Source organism: Maniola hyperantus, chromosome 28 (genome assembly GCF_902806685.2).
Source record: "Maniola hyperantus chromosome 28, iAphHyp1.2, whole genome shotgun sequence".
In the NCBI taxonomy this organism is placed as follows: Eukaryota; Metazoa; Arthropoda; class Insecta; order Lepidoptera; family Nymphalidae; genus Maniola; species Maniola hyperantus.
In genome coordinates this window covers 3885048-3904668 of record NC_048563.1, presented here as the reverse complement: position 1 = coordinate 3904668, position 19621 = coordinate 3885048, and the positions used below count along the sequence as shown (strand labels likewise).

General features: G+C 38.6%; 2 protein-coding genes across 4 annotated transcripts; one reads left to right on the top strand and one right to left on the bottom strand.

The window, feature by feature from the left end:
• The first annotated feature begins 231 nt into the window (after positions 1-231).
• Positions 232-2510, top strand: LOC117995182 (uncharacterized). Its single transcript, XM_069508154.1, has one exon. It carries the CDS (start codon positions 385-387, stop codon positions 1306-1308), a length of 924 nt encoding a protein of 307 aa, XP_069364255.1. The 5' UTR covers positions 232-384; the 3' UTR covers positions 1309-2510.
• A 4028-nt stretch (positions 2511-6538) lies between these two features.
• Positions 6539-19282, bottom strand: LOC117994959 (oocyte zinc finger protein XlCOF6-like). 3 transcript variants are annotated; one of them, XM_069508500.1, is made up of 11 exons: positions 19003-19282; positions 17646-17759; positions 16810-17098; positions 16359-16567; positions 15641-15843; positions 14803-14910; positions 13844-14071; positions 12582-12809; positions 11306-11417; positions 9797-9901; positions 6539-9187 (listed from the first exon to the last, which is right to left on the bottom strand). In XM_069508500.1, exons 1-11 carry the CDS (start codon positions 19135-19137, stop codon positions 9029-9031), a joined length of 1890 nt encoding a protein of 629 aa, XP_069364601.1. In that variant the 5' UTR covers positions 19138-19282; the 3' UTR covers positions 6539-9028. The 3 variants fall into 3 exon arrangements, with proteins under 3 accessions (XP_069364601.1, XP_034838825.1, XP_069364602.1); XM_034982934.2 differs by lacking the exon at positions 12582-12809; XM_069508501.1 differs by lacking the exon at positions 13844-14071.
• Positions 19283-19621: the final 339 nt, after the last annotated feature.

The following is a 19621-nucleotide window of genomic DNA, read 5'->3' as shown; positions in this document are numbered from 1 at the left end:
CCTCTAAGTAAAACCGTTCTGGCGGTTGTTGAAAACCGAATGACCGGTGGAATGCACCTCAATAATAATAAAAAATCTGTTTGGTATTATTTAGTTCAGAAATCAGAAAAGCTAGTCGACAACCAATGCCAATGTTACCCGTTTGTATTGTAGTTGTAGTACATTAATATGTTCGAAGCTTTTTGAATCTGTGACAAAAGACAGCTGACATTTGTCAAAATGTTTATAATTTTTTTAATCAAAAATGGCTACCAAAATTATCAAGCCACTTGTTTCTAATCGTAAATAAACAAATGTAGAATAAAACTAAAATAAAGCGGTGCAGCAGTATCCCTACAGACAGTTTAACCATTTAGCGATAAGTATTAAGTATAGATTTAAAAAATGGAGGCTCACTTACACGACGTGAACTTAAAAATGGATCAACATTCACATAATATGCATGATGTGAATGTAATCAGCATCAAAATGGATTCTCTGCACGATGATGTCTTGAAAATGGACAATGGGTTGCAGAGCGTTAACATTAAAATGGCTCCGAGGTTGCACGAAGTTTCAATCCACGATAACATGCACGACACTCAAGTTATGCACGAGTCCCAGGTCACTCAGTTAAACCTCTTACAACCCCAATATAAACATCTGCAGCCTGTCCAAGAGCAGAATGTCCCCCAAAATACAAACCCACCAGAAGAACAACAGCCAGTAAAGCCTCGAGTGGAAAACAAGAAAAAAAAAGAAGCGATCGACGGCCAAGCGCGCGAGATCATTTTTAAGGTAATAAAATTTTTCGAAAGCGAAAAACAGAATCGTGGCTACCATTTTCCTGTAGAAAATGTTGTGAAGCGAGCCTGTGCGGCTACAGGTCTATCAGAAAGTACTATTAAACGTATAAAACGGGAAGGTTTGCGAGCGGAGGCGAATCAGACTAAAATGACGGGGCCAAAGAAGAAACGAGTACGTAAAACTAAAGTACAACTCGATTACTTCCAACTGTGTGCATTACGAGGTATTGTTAACGCTTATTCTATGAGGAAAGAGGTGCCAACGTTGGGCAAAATATTAACAGCGGCCAAACACGAGTTAAACTATCGGGGCGGGAAGGAATCTCTACGATTAATACTTTTAAACAAACTAGGTATTAAATTTAAGAAATGTGAGAAGAAGAATAAGAAACCGCCCGAACCAGTAGCTCCGACTCAACAGATGGTGCCTGTGATGTCACATATACAGATGCAACCGATGAAGCCTGACAACCAATGTATATACACTAATATGATGCCGCAGGTGCCTCCTGTATCCTACTAGCCAATAGATGTATTTAACTAGATTATGCCCGTGACTTCATAGGGTTTGAGGTTTTTAAAAATCCTGTGATGAACTCTGATTTTCCGGGATAAAAAGTAGCCTATGTCGTTCCCCGGGATGTAAGCTAACTCTGTGGCAAATTTCATCAAAATCGGTTGCACTGTTGGACCGTGAAAAGCTAGCAGACAGACACACTTTCGCATTTATAATATTAAGTATGGATTTGAGTCAAAAAGAATTTGCTAATCATGTAAATGAATATAGATGATACCGGCTATACTCACATTTAGTCGTATAAGACAGACTAGTTTCAAATCCATCCAGGGTCCTTTTTCACTTTCTTTTCCTGTGGTTATGTCAAATAACAATGTGAGTATAGCCTGCATGCTCAGACTAAGAATCAAGGAGAATTGTCGGACGAATATATCCTAAAGGGACAAAACAAAAGAAATCATACTTAAGTATGAAAGGTTATGTATCATAATTTGCGTTCGCTACAACTTTTACACAACAATGCACCATAAATGGCTTCTACACACCTTCAATACTAAATTTAAAACAAGAAACTAAATAAAAACTCGTAATATTCGCAATAAATTACTATCATTGAGGTTTGTTCGCGAAACAACACGCACACAAACGACAACATGCCCAACAAAAAAAAGCTAAACTATGACAAAGACAAAAAACTGTGTTTCACACAAATCACTCCATTCTGTGTTTTTATCTCTATTCAGAGCTTTTCTATACACCTAGCTTGCTCTAACAAGGTATTATTTGAATGCCAAGTCTCCTTGATTCTTAGTCTGAGCCTGCATGTGAGTATGTGGACTGGAAATTGGAATGGATTTTATTCCAGTTTATTCTGGAATCATAATGCTGTCTGCATGATTCCAGTTCTTGAACTGAATTGGAATGGAATTTAGCCAATAGCATAAAATATGAACTACTAGCTGATGATGATGATGATTAGGTTTTTAAAAATCCCGTGGGAACCCTTTGATTTTCCGGGATAAAAAGTAGCCTATGTCACTCTCCAGGTCTTTGTATATGCAAAAAATCACGTCAATCCGTTGCACCGTTGTGACGTAATTGAAGGAGAAACAAACACACTTTCGCATTTATAATAAGGGTACTGAATATATGAATATAATAACTATTATAATAATAAATGAAGATTTGTAAATAAAGATTGAAATGTTTGTAGTGTCTATATTTTGTGTGTGAGATCAATATTTTGTTTAAATATTATTATGAAATCATATTACAGTATGTGTCAAAAAATATACATTGATCTTTAGAAAGAGAGCGGTTTTGTATAGCGTTGTCTCTGTCGTTGAGACCGACAAAACGTCACATAGGCATGAGTGACAGAGACAACACTCTACGAAGCCAAAATCTCATTCTAAAGGTTGATGTACAATATTTCTTGCCGGCTACTGTACATAATTTTTAACTTAAAAATGGATGAATTGATTTTAATGCTGAAAAATTATGTCAATTATTTACAATTTTTAAGGTACCGTACCTCAAAAGAAAAAACAGAACCCTTATAAGATCACTTGGTTATCTGTCTGTCTGTCAGCCTGTCAAGAAACCTACAGGGTACTTCCCGTTGACCTAGAATCATGAAATTTGGCAGGTAGGTAGATCTTATAGCTGAAATCTGAAAACCGTGAATTTAGGGTTAGATCACACAAAAAAAAATTAAATTGTGGTCATGAATTACTAATAATTAGTATTTTCAACTTTCGAAGTGAGTGACTATATCAAGTGGGGTATCATATGAAAGGTCTTCACCTGTACATTCTAAACAAGATTTTTATTTATTTTTATGCATCATAGTTTTTGAATTATCGTGCAAAATGTCGAAAAAATACGACTGTAGTACGGAACCCTCATTGCGCGAGCCTGACTCGCACTTGGTCGGTTTTTTTATTGCCAAATTTAGTTTACTTCACCAAAAATTGAAGCATGCTAATGAGACAAATACAGCCCGCTGACAGACAGACGGACGGAGCAGAGTGGAGGCTTAGTAAAAGGGTCCCATTGGCAGCCTTCATGTGTGGGGAACCCCAAAAATAGTTATTTATGCAACTGTTGTATAAAGAGGGGCATTAAAACACGAAAGTCGGTTAATGTTGATAATAGTTTTCTTGAGTGTTTTAATACCTAATTATCAACAGTTGCATACAAGACTTTAGCTACACCCATAATATTATGAATCCTCTATAAAAGATTCTGTTTCAGAATATACGCTATACTGCTGGCATAAATCTGGCGCGGTCTCTTTTTCACAGGAGTGTTATAATGAAATTCAGTACAACATTATAACACGCGTTTGGATGTTTTAATGGTTATTAAGATATTGGGTGTTTTAATGTTGGCAATAAGCTAACTGTTTCAGAATCTTTTATAGAGGATTTAAAGCGTGGGTGTAGATAAACAGTTTTTAATTAATAATTCACCCATACATCCTGTAATTTGTAATTAATTCCTTACAGGTTTTATTTGTCTATAGTTATAATTACACCTAATTTTTCATTATATTAATGATATTATAGAACGATAGATATATAATATAAGGCTGAATTATTGATTATGTAATAAAACGATTGTATCATAGCTATTTTATAATTAAACTATAAGTATGCTATTCCATTGTTTTTCTTCTATTCTTATTATACAGGGTGTAACCAGAACGCTGGCAAGAACGAAGACAGGTGATAGTAGGTACTGATGATTACTGATATGACGCCACAAAAAAAAAACGCGAACAAAATTATTAAAAAATCCTATATTTTTTTTATTTTTTTTATTCAGATAAGTACAAGTTAGCCCTTGACTGCAATCTCACCTGGTGGTAAGTGATGATGCAGTCTAAGATGATAGCGGGCTATGGCAGTTTTTATTAAACCCATACCCCTTTGGTTTCTACGCGGCATCGTACCGGAACGCTAAATCGCTTGGCGGCACGGCTTTGCCGGTAAGGTGGTAATTTTGTAAAAGTTTACGATATATTGCAAATAAGTATTGATAAAACATCCGACTGACGCTAGAGGTCAACGAACGTTGCGTCAGTAGGCCACTCGGAGTCAATGCCGCGTCGTTAGCGGGGCATTGACCCGAGTTTTGCACGCTATACATTGCGGGTTTGAAAAATACTAAATGTACAAAATGAGGCAAATGGTATTGTGTTTAGGTAGTATAATAGTAACGCTAAGCTTTTGCTAGCATTCTGGTTACACCCTGTAGAAACACCGCCAACTTCCTGATTTCGGGTTAGGTACTAATGAGATTTTTAAAACAGAAAAACCTATTTTTGGGCCGACCCGGGAATCGAACCCAGGGCCTCGTCACCCGCAGTCGAATAAGCTAACCACTAGATTATTGAGGCAGTAGATAATTATAGGTAACTACTATTAGGATTATGGCAGATGTGCGGTCCGTCCGTCCGGTTGTCATTTCAACCTATCGCGGACTTATAAATCTGCCTACTAATATTCGGGGGTTCCCGTTTTACGTAATTAAACGTAGGTACTCGTTTTATCGGTGAAGGAAAACTTCGTGGGAAACCTGCATGCCTGAGATTTCTACATAATGTTCTCAGAGGTGTGTGAAGTCTGCCAATCCGCACTTCGCCAGCGTGGTGGGCTATGGCCGAAACCTCATATTGAGAGAAGACTCATGCTCTGTAGTAAGCCAGCTATGGGTTGATCGTGATGATCCTAGATTCGCCGGTTGGGCTGCCACCTTTGGCGCCGAGACGCGTCAGGTTTTGTTTCAGGCTAGGGTTTCAGGTTTATAAGCCCTATAATATGCCCAGTGGCGTACCTACCTAGGGGCTAGACGGGGCAGTGCCCCGGGGCCCTAAAGCTCAGGGGGTCCTCGAATCCTTACCAGAAATTCTCGATCGAACTAAAGTTTTGAAAATTTCTCCCATTTTCAAACTAAATATGATAATTCGAAAGTTCCTAGGGAATTACCCTAAATTCTTTAAGTGAATGGTATTTGTATATTTAATATTTTTACTTGATAAAACCTAACCAGCTTAGATAGCAGTGGGGCCCCATTTTTGACTTGCCCCAGGGGCCCTTGGTTACCTAGCTACGCCACTGAATATGCCTATGATATTCGACGCAGTATTAAGATGCCAACAACTCCGCCGCCGCTGGGGCCTCTCAGTGCCAGTCCCAAGCCTGGCTAGAGGTCGTCCTTTATCCAGTGGCCCTACCGCGGTTGTTTGACAGCTACAATGTCACGATCGCAATCATCTCTGATTGGTTAATGCTCGCTCACTATTGGCTACAATGCATTGTTGCAACAAGAATGGCACAAATTCAGCCAATCAGAACAATTGAGATTGTAATAATGATTGATGCAGGTTTTAGACAATCGCCCTGCAGGACCGCCAACACCAGGTCCAAGCTCTTAAGATCATCATAGTGACAAAGCTGCACATATACACCCTGAAATTTTAATGGTTGTTTTTCCGAAGCGAAATGATTTTGTCATGGTATTATCGATTTATAAATATAAAAAATTAAATAGTCAAAAATGTCAAATTTACAATCGAGAAAAACAAAAATCGAATGAGACCTCGAACCGACAGTAATGCCGCGTGCGTGCAGGCTAGTTTATGCCGTATCACTACGCGCGAGAGCTTATTTTGCTCTAAACTTTTTAACTTTATTGGCAGCGCGGTTAATATTCACGTTACGTCTAGGGAGTTACTTTTGTTTCTCACCACACTTTCGAGTTGTCGATTTTTTTTAAATTATTTCAAAACAAACATTTTTATTTTTTTGGTATTACTCAAAATTTCGATAGTGCTACTGAGGGCAAATCGTTCTGTCGCGGGAAGACAACCACTAAAATTTCACCGTGTATAGTCCGCGACAGGTCGAGATTGCAATTTCGGTATAAGGTGGGGGACGCCCCGCATCGGGTTAGCACGGGGGTTGTGCGGGGCGTCCCCTCCCCGATTACCATCTCGACCTGTCGCCGACTATACACCAGCGTTAACGCAGCAAATTCGAATAGGTACAGTAAGTGGCCAAAAGTGATGAACATCGATCTTTAGAAGGAGATAGCAGATTTGTAGAGCACTGTCTCGGTCGTTGAGACCGACAAAACGTCATTTGGGTATGAGTGACAGAGACAACGCTCTACAAAGATGAAATGTCATTCTAAAGGCCGTACACGAGCGAAAGCAAATAAAACAATAATAAACTTAAAAACAATCTTTATTACATAATTCATTGCAATTTCTTTAGATTTAAGATTTTAAAAGGTAATTATTTACAAATCTAAAATTTTAAACTGCATTTTACACTATTCATAACTTAAACAATACGCGACAGGTCAAGATCGCAATTGGGGAGGGAAGCCCCGCACACCCCCCGCGCTAACCCGGTGCGGGCGAGCGGGCGTGACGTGCGGGAGTGCGGGGAGTTCCCTCGCTTCATACCCCGATTGCCATCTCGACCTGTCGCGAACAATATAGTTCGCGCAAGACAAGTAGTCCAATGTGAACATGAGGCGTATCGGTGCGCATGCGCAATTGTATACTTATACAGATATCAGCCGCGCTTGTGTATTTAATCCTTAGTCTATGACCTTAATAATAATAAATTATAATATGAATTTTATAATTTCTAAATTTCTGCTCTGGTCTGGTGGGAGGCTTCGGCCGTGGCCTACCACCCTACCGGCAAAGCCGCGCCGCCAAGCGATGTAGGGTTCCAGTACGATACCGTGTAGAAACCAAAGGGGCATAGGTTTAATAAAAAGAATAAAAATTAAAGAATAAATTTTGATAATAAAAAGAATACCCGGCTGAGTTTCTTGTGGGCTCTTCTTAGACCTGGGCGCGTTTGGAACCCTCGTAGCTTTAGTTTTAAGTACGTATTAATTATCACCACTATAATATCATCTTACAAATAAAAATTTTGACAATCAGGAAGCGTAAAATTTTACCTATTCTGAATAAATAATTTGAGTTTGAGTTTAAAAGCTGCCATACCCCTTCCAGGTTAGCCCGCTTCCATCTTAGACTGCTTCATCACTTACCACCAGGTGAGATTCAGTCAAGGGCTAACTTGTATCTGAATAATATAAAATAAAAACTTGCGCGAACCGTCATGCCGCACACTACTTATTTTGCGATCACGGTAAAACATTTATAAAATAAAAATATTTTTTTTCAAGATTTTAAAAGATGCTTGCTCTATATACAAAACTAAAATGTAATTAAATTATAAGTCCCGCAAATTGCTAATGCGCGTGACCGCCATTTTAGTGACTGAAGTTTCGAGCTGATGGTATATTTTTATTTTGGCTGACGTCAAAATGACGACATTTCGATGTGAATGAGACATGGGTTCCAGCGCAATAGTAATTTGCGGAACTTATTAAGTAATTTTTTACTATACTTATTGAGAGTTGGTTTCCTCATAGATTTCCGGTCCGAGTGGAATTAATATCAAACTTGCTTTAACCACCACCATAAGTACAATAGACTGTTTTTGGATCGGCGACTGTTTTTAGATTGAAGTCGTCTTTTAATGGAATTAATTGTAAGCTGTTTTTAGATTAAATAAACTTTTTTTGAATTTTTGAAAGCTGCAGATTGCAGTCGACTTTTGGAATCATCAGCTGTTTTTAGGGTTCCGTACCTCAAAAGGAAAAACGGAACCCTTATAGGATCACTTTGTTGTCTGTCTGTCTGTTTGTCTGTCTGTCTGTTTGTCTGTCTGTCTGTCAAGAAACCTACAGGGTACTTCCCGTTAACCTAGAATCATGAAATTTGATAGGTAGGTTGGTCTTATAGCTGGTATTAGGGGAAAAATATGAAAACCTCGAATTTGTGGTTACATCACACAAAAAAATTAAATTGTGGTCATAAACTAATAATCAGTATTTTCATATTTCGAAGTAATATAACTATATCAAGTGTATCATATGAAATATGAAAGGGCTTCACCTGTGCATTCTAAAACAAATTTTTATTTATTTTTATGCATCATAGGTTTTGAATTATCATGCAAAATGTCGAAAAAATACGACTGTTGTACGGAACCCTCGTTGCGCGAGCCTGACTCGCACTTGGCCGGTTTTTTTATGTTTACCTAATTTCAAAATTTCTTTCAAGATTTATCGATTGGTTTTCTACATTTTTAATATAAGGTATTAAATTATTGTTATATACGATTTCGAGTTTGATTTTTTTCATGCTTACCCTCCAAACACACGTCTTCAAGGGAACCCCTTGAGCTCGTGGAGAAGATGTTTGTGCTGAGTCTTCTCATGCGTCATCCGCGCAATATTCGGCGAGGATGTCGCAGGACAGCAGCAAATCACATAGGATCATTTATTTATTTAGTATTTGCTGTTTTTAGTTTGCAGACGGCTTTTTATAGAAAGCTGTATTTAGTTTGCATGAACTTTTTTTGGGATCGTAAGCTGTTTTTAGATTTCATAAACTTTTTACTGGAATGACAAGCTGTTTTTAGATTGAATAAACTTTTTTGGAATTGCAAGCTGTTTTTAGATCACAGTGAACTTTTATGGAATTTCAGACTGTTTTTTCAGTAGAGATTTATCTATTGCTTTACCATTTTTTTAATAGAAGACATTAAATTATTGACACAACTTCGATAGTTTATTATTAGGACAACTTTTTTTCATGACTACCCTCATTTTTTTAACACCGTCGTGTTCAAGGGAACCCCTTGAGCTCATGCAGCAGGTGTTTATGCTGCGTCTTCTCGTGCGTCTTGCGCGCAACGTTCTGCGCAAAGGCGGCGGGACAATAGCTGCATTTGTGCGGCCGCTCGCCAGTGTGTGTGCGTTTGTGGTTGATTAGCACGCGGTTCGTCTGGAGAAACAAAAAACTCTCTAATTATTATTTACTAGCGACCCGCTCCGGCTTCGCATATGTGCAATGTAGATACTAATGTGGTGCCACTGAGGAGGGATTAATAATCCATACTTCCTTACTAATATTATAAATGCGAAAGTGTGTCTGTCTTTTTGCTTACTCTTCACGGCCCAATCGTTCAAACGATTTTGACGAAATTGGCTATTTGACTACATCAAAAATAAATTATTTCTCATTGATTATTAAATAGAAGGTCTTCCAAAATACGTAATAACCATTTTAAATTATCGATTAAACTAAAAAAGGCCGGCAACGCATCGGCGGCTCCTCTGGTGCTGCAAATGTTCATGGGCGGCGGTAATCACTTAACATCAGGTGACCCGCCTGCTCGTTTGCTCGCTATATCTATTAAAAAAAAAAAAAGCACGTCAAATGATTGTGACGTCACACACCGGTATTTCATAGAATCTCGCATACTAAGCGCGCGTTTTGACGATTGATAAAAAGTTACTGATTTGACTAGTTGTCAAATACCGTATTACAGAGAGAGCGCTATATTAACTTCTCTCGTGGATAGAGTATAGAACGACATAAGAGCACACTCACATGGAATCCTCGCCCGCAAATATCACATATCTTGTTCTTCGGCTTCTCGTACTTCTCGTGGACGAACTTCTTGTGTGTTCTCAACGCGTAACCATTAATGTAGTGCTGAAAAAATGGTATTTTTTTTTTTATTGAGATAGCGAGCAAACGAGCAGGCGGGTCCACCTGAAGTTAAGTGATTAGTGATTACCGCCGCCCATGAACATTTGCAGCACTAGAGGAACCACCGATGCGTTGCCGGCCTTTTAGGAATTTGTTGGTCCGCCCCTTGAATAACCCCATGTTGTAATCTAAAGGGAACACCGCCGAAGGAAGTTGATTCCACAGTTTTTTAGCTACTTCAAGGATCATACTGATAAGAAAGCTTAGAGTCACTCAGCGGGCGATGGAGAGAGCTATGCTTGGAGTTTTTCTACGTGATCAAATCAGAAATGAGGAGATCCGCCTCTTGAATAACCCCATGTTGTAATCTAAAGGGAACACCGCCGAAGGAAGTTGATTCCACAGTTTTTTAGCTACTTCAAGGATCATACTGATAAGAAAGCTTAGAGTCACTCAGCGGGCGATGGAGAGAGCTATGCTTGGAGTTTTTCTACGTGATCAAATCAGAAATGAGGAGATCCGCCTCTTGAATAACCCCATGTTGTAATCTAAAGGGAACACCGCCGAAGGGAGTTGATTCCACAGTTTTTTAGCTACTTCAAGGATCATACTGATAAGAAAGCTTAGAGTCACTCAGCGGGCGATGGAGAGAGCTATGCTTGGAGTTTTTCTACGTGATCAAATCAGAAATGAGGAGATCCGTCCCTTGAATAACCCCATGTTGTAATCTAAAGGGAACACCGCCGAAGGGAGTTGATTCCACAGTTTTTTAGCTACTTCAAGGATCATACTGATAAGAAAGCTCAGAGTCACTCAGCGGGCGATGGAGAGAGCTATGCTTGGAGTTTTTCTACGTGATCAAATCAGAAATAAGGAGATCCGTAGGAGAACTAGAGTAACCGACATAGCTCAACGGGTTGCGAAGCTGAAGTGGCATCACTTAGTATCACACCCTCAAAATTTCATGTCTCTAGGACCAGCGGTTTAGGGTGTGCGTTGATATATAAGTCAGTCAGTCAGACAGGACTTTGAATTTTATATTTAACTTGCTGATCCCCGCGGCTTCGCTCGCGCAGATTTAGGTTTATAAAGATCCCGTATAGCCTATGTACTCAGGAATAATGTAGCTTCCTACTAGTGAAAGAATTTTTAAAATCGGTTCAGTAGTTCCAAAGATTACCCCCTACAAACAAACTTAACGACATTACCTCTTTATATAATAGTATAGACTAGCTTATGCTTGCGACTTCGTACGCGTGGACTACACAAATTTCATACCGCCGGGGTAGAATTTTCAGAAGCCCTTTATCTGCATGCCAAATTTCAGCCCGATCCGTCCAGTAGTTTGTGCTGTGCGTTGATAGATCAGTCAGTCAGTAGAAGAAGAAGATTAAAAGTTCATGTTACCTTGTCACACAGTTCACAGTAATGTTCACTCTTCCTGACGTGTACCAGTTTATAATGGTTGTCCATGTAGCTTTTCCGGCTGAAAATCTTTCCACAGTCCGGGCAAGGAACCCTGAAAACAAAAAAAACCTGTCACATTTCAGTTCAGAAACACATTGTATGTCCCGCAAATTGCTATTGAAACATGTCTCATTACATCGAAATGACGTCATTTTGACGTCAGCCGAAATAAAAATATACCATCAGCTCGAAACTTCAGTCTAGTGCTGACGTCACTAAAATGGCGGCCACGCGCATTAACAATTTGCGGGACTTACACATATTTTTTTCTAAATAGGTAGTTGTTTATCAAATCCATACTACTTCCATTAAAGAGTATTTAACAGACACAAATCTTAATAATATATAAAAGGAAAAGGTGACTGACTGACTGACAGACTGATCTATCAACGCACAGCTTAAAATACTGGACGGATAAGGCTGAAGTTTGGCATGCAGATAGCTATTATGAGGTAGGCATCCGCTAAGAGAGGATATTTGAAAATTCAACCCCTAAGGGGGTGAAATAGGGGTTTGAAATTTGTGTAGTCCACGCGCACGGAGTCGCGAGCTTAAGCTAGTATTGTATAAGTTGGCTAGTCTCCATAGAGATTGGCCGCTGTGGCCAAAATTAGGTCATTATCATTATTAGTAACATTTATACAGGGTGTAACCAGAACGCTAGCAAAAACTTAGCGTTATTGTTATACTACCTAAACACAATCCAATACCAATAACCATTTGCCGCATTTTGTAGTTTTAGTGATTTAGTATTTTTCAAACCCACAATGTAGTGTTCAAAACTGTGGCCAATGCCCCGCCTACGACGTGGCTCTGACTCCGAGTGGCCTACTTACGCAACGTTCGTTGACATCTAGCGTCAGTCAGATGTTTTATTTGCAATGTATCGTGAACTTTTACAAAATATAAGATACTTTTTTATTTTTTTCGCGTTTTTTGTGGTATTATATCAGTAATCATCATTACTATCACCTGTTTTCGTTTTTGCTAGCGTTCTAGTTACACCCTGTATTTTAAACTTATACTAGATTTGCTTTTGATTTCACTCCGGTATTAACCTGTCCTTATGTCATAATAATAATAATTTATTTGCTAACAGGTTTTTTATAAAGTTTCGCTTATCTTATACAGGCTGATTTATAAAACGTAAACATTTGTTTTATATACAGGGTGCTATTTTTAAAATTCCCGCAAGTCTTATACAGGGTGTTCTTACTTCTCTCGTATTCTGCGATGGTGCGCGACCGCGGACCTCAGGTGCCGTTTGTAAAAGTACTCGCTCGGGAACTGCAAGTCGCACTCGACACAGTACGCTAGCTCTTCAACTATAGGTTTTTTTCTCTCTTTCTTTATTTGGTGCATTAGTAACATATGCTCAGAGAGATAGCTTTTTCGTTTGAACTCGAATTTACATATATAGCACACCGCCGGTAAGTGGTGGTTCCTGCAATTAAAAACAAATCTTTTTAAAAACCGACTTCAAATGTCTCTACAAAGTTTTTTTAAAGCCTCGCCATGTGGTGAATGATGGAGTCTATAAAATGTTTTAACATGAAGGGGTACGGCATTTTTATCAAACTGGCACCCCTTATCGCTTTATACTCGGCACGGAACGCCGAATTCTAACGTGTACCGATTGATAAAGACGGCGTGGTGCAGTGTGGGTTGTGGGAGGGAGAGAGCGACTGTGAATTTCTTGATTTTTACATCACCGTCCCACAAACACACACACATGCCCTACCTCACGAGGCATCTCAGTGAAATTATGTATCTTTAATTAGCATTTTTTTAATAACTATTTTGCTCGTATGTACAAGTTTAACTCTGCCGGAATAACAGTGCACCCCAGTAGAATGCATAACATGCATTCCTTTCACTCACTCGCTACGTCTCTCAATATCTCTCACTCAAACATATCCTGACGTCATCAATTCTAGCGGAAATATTTATGTTAAAGTCAGCCAGCATAATCAGTTCCGACTTTAACATTTGTGTACATACAAAAATACTTTGTTGTGGCATTCGAAGTCGGTTTTTCAAAAAGGTTTTCTTTTCAGGTTTTTGAGCAAAGTTCACTTTGTTATTATTTAATTTGTTTATATTCAAAATGGCTGATTTTTATTACAAACGCTTGTGATATTTGTACCAAAATGAATTTTAGAAATAGTGTGCGAATTTCTTATATTATCTATTCTATAATATCTATTATCATAATGTATAAATCACTTACGATGTTTATGAAATTCGGTATTTTTGCGAATAAATAATACACCCAAATGTAGATTATCTTCGATCGAAATATTTATTATGTATCGCTTTAAACAAGTACTTATATAGTTTTATACGTTTTTTTTAAATAGTAGTACTACTGTAAACAATTAGGATAGGTTGAATAACCTGAGTGAAATCACAGACAAAACATATCCTATGCGTAAAGTTCACTAAGTGCGGAAGGTTGCACAGCAACCGAAAACTTACTGCAATTTAATTGGGGGTTTAATTTGGTGCCTAACGTAGACTCTCAAATGTCGTTTGAATAAGTCCTCAGTAGGGAAATGCAAATCGCATTCGACGCAATAAGTCAGCTCTCGCTTGACCGGTTTCCATTTCACCTCCGGATGACACCTAGCCATGTGGTTGTCGAGGGTAGACTCACGTTTGTATACCATTTTGCATATCTCGCATTGGATGGGCAAGTGATAGCGTCTGAAAACGTTTAATGAATCTTTACTGGTCGACAGAATCAATGTTTACTGGTCGGCCGAAGCCTCTGGCACCTAAATTTGACAGAGCTACAATGTAATAGAGGCAATCCTCCATGTATACTAACACTTTTTCATTATTAGTTAAAATTTTACAGACTTAGCAATAGTGCCCTTATTAACAACAAAAGCAACAAATGCTTTTGGTGTTCTAGAAATAAGGAAGGATAATTGTACAGCTATAGTGTCCTAATTTCCAACAACAACAATTGCATTTGTATAACGATACCAGCACAATTTTAACTATAGTGACCAGATTCCCTACAACAATAACAATTGTTATAAGCGATCTTACGAGAAAATTCCCATAATTCCAGGGAATATAAAATACACACAGCTCTTGAAGCTAAATTTCGATACCAAAAGTAAAATAAATACAGCATAATATTTTATGTTTAATGTCAAATTAACAACCATCACCATTATACCATGTCGACAAACAAACAGATACGGATTAGGGGTACGGGTTTAATAAACATGCCTTCCTTCCAGGTAATCTTGCTTCTATCCTAGACTGCATTGCATAAACTAGGCGACACATACAAATCTTCGCCCACCTGACTTTGTTACATATATGTTTAATACAAATGTGTCATCATCCTTTAGTTTAGAAAAAGACATCAGAATTCAGAAACAACACCACTGTCAGAGAATATTAAAAAAACAATACTTTACCTGATGTGTCGTTCGATGCCACTCTTCTGCTGGAATTTCTTGCCGCAGTAATCGCAGAACAGTGTCTTGTGGAGGCTTCGGTCGTGCCGGTGGTATTCGGGAAGGGCTCTGGCGAAACAAGACAGACGTGAAAAATTAAAGGATAGAATAGCGTAAATCTAAGACCAGCCATACACGGACAGCAGTCAGGATGGACTGCTTCAAGCTGCGACTGCATATTGAACTACAGACTTCTACGTACGTACATACACGAACCGCTCAAGCAGTTGCAACTTTCGGGCGGTTGGGCGGTCAAGCAGTCGCCTGGCATAAGTTCAGCTAACTGCTCGATGGCAGCTGTTGACTCTGACTTCAAGAGCGGTCCGTGTATGTTGATCACTGGCTAACCGCTCGAGCAGTCCGTGTATGGCAGGCCTAAGTGGTAATTCATGTTATTTCGGGACTTTGCAAATGCCGCAGAAGTGGCAGCGTTGTAGGGCAACGAAGATAGCGGCCCAGATAGATCATAGATAGATTATGATTAGATATTCTATGCCACTGACGTTTGCGTTATATAAAAGGAGGTCACTGAAAATCAGCGTTGGGGCGTCTGGTACCTCAGATATTTGCCACAGAGGTTTGTGTCTGAGGGGCCCGACGTCTCAACACAAGCTGAGTGGCCTACCTGTTCCAGGTGTTGCACTGCTGTACAGGACGATATTGCCTACGCCATGTACCTATTATGATACCTCAAATAAACATTATTCTATTATATAAGTAATTTTCCCAGACTCAACTATAGTGACCTTATTGCTAACAACAACAACATGCATTACTTATAACTACAAATATAATGTACCTGAAGTCCACATTACAAAGCGTGCAGCTGTAGATGATAGAATGGCGTGCGTCTATGTGGTAATTCATGTTGTTCTTGTATTTGCTGAGATTGCCGCAGAAATGGCAGCGCAGCAGGGCCATGGGGTGAGCGTCCCAGTGCTCAGCCATGGCCTCGCCTTCCTCCACCGTCATGTCACATTCTGAACATTTAAGATCACCATCCTGGGAAAAATCATCACCATCATGATCAATCCATCACCAGGCCCACCCACTAACGGGTCTCCTCTCAGAATGAGAAGGCTTTAGACCATAATCCACCACGCTGGCCCAGTGCGAATTGGCAAACTTTACACACTTTTGAGAACATTATTTAGAACTCTCAGGCATACAAGTTTCCTCACAATGTTTTTACTTCACCGTTAAAGCAAGTGATAAAGAACCGTTATCCGTTAAAGAAGCAAGCTCCTTCAAGCAAGCAAGAACGCGGCTTCTTCACGAAAAAAAAATAATTTTATTTATCCATATTATTATGGCTGAGATATTATAATTAAATGCAAAAAACAAACACACTTTGTGTTTGTTTTTTGGCTTGTTCTTCAATCTTGCCGCAACAGAGCAATGAATCGACGTTATTTTCAGCATGGATATCATTAAATTTTTTATTTTTTTTGTGGCTTTGGAAGTCAGTTTTTTGAAAAGAATTTTTATTTTAAGTTTATTTAAATTATTTCTATTACCGTGACTTTTTTGTAAATATTCTTTCTTTTGGTCTCATACATCTTCTTGATAAAAACATTAGTGCGATGGTCCATATTCTTGATCCGGATGGGTTTCTTTGGATCCCGATCCATAGATAACACCTCCTTCAGAGTATAATCTACATGTTCTATATATTTGTCTCTTTCTTCGTCAGTGTATTTGATGGATCTCGTCTTTACTCTTCTTCCTGATAAATAAAAACATACATCAAAATTCGGAACAGCTAATATTCTACCGAGCAAAGGATTTCTCCGAATCTACTTGAGTTAAATTGTATTATGTTATATAATTGTAATAATGTCAGTTGGTCTGCTTACCCTACGGATTCCTCTATTCTGTCAGGGTTACCTGAGCAAGTTTCTCCAGCGGTTGAGTGTATCATAATAGCAGTAGGTTAGAAGGGTAAGTTGAACCAGGCTATCTACTTACCGAGAGGACTAAACTTGTTCTTCTTCTTCTTCTTCTCCTTCTTAACCAAAATTGGCATATCCGGTTTGGATTCCACATCAGGCTCGAACTCATAACGGTCATCGTCATCTTCATAACCCTCTTCCTTGATATGACATTCAGTTGGGTCTTCGACCACTTGTACATCCACCTCATATGGTAAGCTTTCCGGTTTTACCTTGGGCTCAAAGTCCTCGTTTTGGACTAAGATTTGGTCGTAGTCATCTTTTTTATGGGTTTTCAGAGTTGTTAGGGCGGATATTGGTGCAGTCTGAAAGTAAAACCTTATATATATAACATTCAAAATCCTGACTGACTGACTGACTTATATATCAACGCACAGCCTAAGGCGCTGGTCTGGCCCTAATCCACTACGAAAGGATTTTGTGAAATTCCACCCCTAAGTGGGTTAAATGGGGGATGGAAGTTTGTATGAAAGTCCGTCATTTTTGAAGTAAGAAGTAATAAAAATTGGTTTTTAATCTTTCGGTTAAAAATAAAAAAAAACGTATTTCACGTTTTTTGAAAATTCTACTAACAAAGGGGGTTAAATAGGGGATGAAAGCTTGTATGAAAGTCTAACATTTTTCAAGTTATTTGCATGAAAATTGGTATTTGGGTTTTTGGTCACAGATGAAGAAATACATGTTTCAGGATTTTTGGAAATTCGATTATCCAAATTCCAGCCGAGCGAAGCCGGGGCGGGTCAGCTAGTCTAAATATATAAAAGGAAAAGGTGACTGACTGACTGATTGATCTATCAACGCGCAGTTTAAACTTCTGACCCAATCCACCTACAAATAGTCAATGTATAATACCAGAAGTCTCTCAAAGTATCTGTGTGCAGTCTGCACCCTCTTGCGAAAGACCGCAGCCTTCTTCAGCAGCGCTATGCACTCCCAGCACAGAAGAATGTTGTAGTATTTGGAATCCTGGAATAGATTTTCTTTTGTCAGGCTTCCATACCAGAACTGTACTATACTTAATCCTATTGTGCGATATAATAGTACAGTACGTAAAAAGTAATGTACATCGGCCTTTAGAATGACTCGTTGTTGTCATTGACATTGTTGTCTCAGTCACTCATACCTATATGACGTTTTGTCGGTCTTAACAATAGGGACAACACTCTACAAATCTGCTATCTCCTTCTAAAGGTCGATGTACATTATTGTCTGTCGCATACTATAATAAATCATCATTATCAACTGATATACTGATAGATAATTACTATAATGTCCCAAATTTTGAGAGCATGTATTCGAGAAGGAGCAATCCTAGATTTAGGGGACATGATATGAAGCTACAATATCAATTGCCATCATCAAATCCATTAAAACACTTTCTGACCAACAGAGTTGTTCACATATGGAATAACTTGCCTAAGGATGTGGTTATGTCAAGTTCTGTTAACCAGTTCAAGAATAGATTAGAGAAACATTTGGCTCGAACTCGAAGCACTTCTGATATAGATACATCAGCGAAAGCTGCTTAGTCTATTACAAATAAAAATAATAATAGACATCCACTGCTGGACATAGGTCTCTCTTGCAAGGACTTCCACACACCACTGTCTTATTCTACCTGAATCAAGCACCCCCTGTAACTCGCTTGATATCATCTATCCACCTAGTGACGGGTCTTCCAATGCTGCGCTTTCACATGCAAGGTGGTGTAATAAGTACCATACTAATATTATAAATGTAGGTCTGTCTGTTACCTTTTAGTGACGTAACCAATCTTGACGAATGTTGTACAGAAGCAGCCATTATTTTGCAGATATACAAGGAACCAAAAGCTTAATTTGCTATTATCTGCTGACACAGACAAATCTATATGGTGCAATATGCAGCATGCGATATGCTCCGCCCACCCTCCTACTGCTGAACATGCAGGAAAAGCCAGCCACTAAGCAAGAGAGTCGGTTTCAGTGGAGTATAAAAAAATCAAGCTTTTGGTTCCCTGTAAATCTTACCAATATTTATCACAGAGATAGCTTACATCTGAAAGACGGTAATAGAATACTTTTAATCTCGGTCAATCAAAGAGTTCTCACGAGATTTTCTTAAACCTAAATCAACGCAAACAAAGTCGCCGTATTGAAAGCTGCTTAGTACAGAAATAAAACATCAGATTTTCTCAAGTCCCTACGGGTTTGATAACTCAGTTACTTACCTCAGACATAGACAGCTCATTTCCCAGGAATATAAAAAATAAGTCAACATTTTTATTCAAAGGCATAAGTATGCGGTCAACGCACAGACACCCTCTGCATATTATATTGTCCATTTCACTTTTCACGAAGTTCATTTTAAACTAATACACACCATACATGACACGTAATTTAAAGTCTATATTTTACATTGTATTCACGATAGTAGAGCAAATTTTAACATTAAAACTTAATAAAATCGTCAAAAATTCACAATTTACAAATCGCGTCCGTATCTGACATTTCCTTTTGTTAATTGTCATTTGTCAAACAAACTTCAACATTTCAGACCACAGATTAACAATAAACGATTTTTTTCTAGCTTTCTGGAACTCTGGATTCTAGGCTTTTGAGCTTAAAACAACAGAATATTACTAAGACTAGTGAAAAGTCATTTTGTACGGACTATATTTAGGTTCAGGTTCAGGCTTCAGCCGAAAGGCTTGACCTTTGACTCACTGTGAGATAACCATCCCCATCAACGTAGCAAACAAGGATATATTTTACTCTATGGATACAGGATACCTAACCCATAACATCAGCGCCATCTAGCAGATCGTAACGAAACAATCCGAGTATTGC

Bases quoted from the DNA above. Each gene is read 5' to 3' on its own strand.
- LOC117995182 (XM_069508154.1), top strand. From the start codon at position 385: ATGGAGGCTCACTTACACGACGTGAACTTAAAAATGGATCAACATTCA.
- LOC117994959 (XM_069508500.1), bottom strand. From the start codon at position 19,137: ATGAACTTCGTGAAAAGTGAAATGGACAATATAATATGCAGAGGGTGT. The intron at 16,568-16,809 runs GTAAGTAGATAG...TTTATTTATCAG, and splicing joins GAACAAGTTTAGTCCTCTCG to GAAGAAGAGTAAAGACGAGA. The intron at 12,810-13,843 runs GTAAGTTTTCGG...TTTTAATTGCAG, and splicing joins AAACCCCCAATTAAATTGCA to GAACCACCACTTACCGGCGG.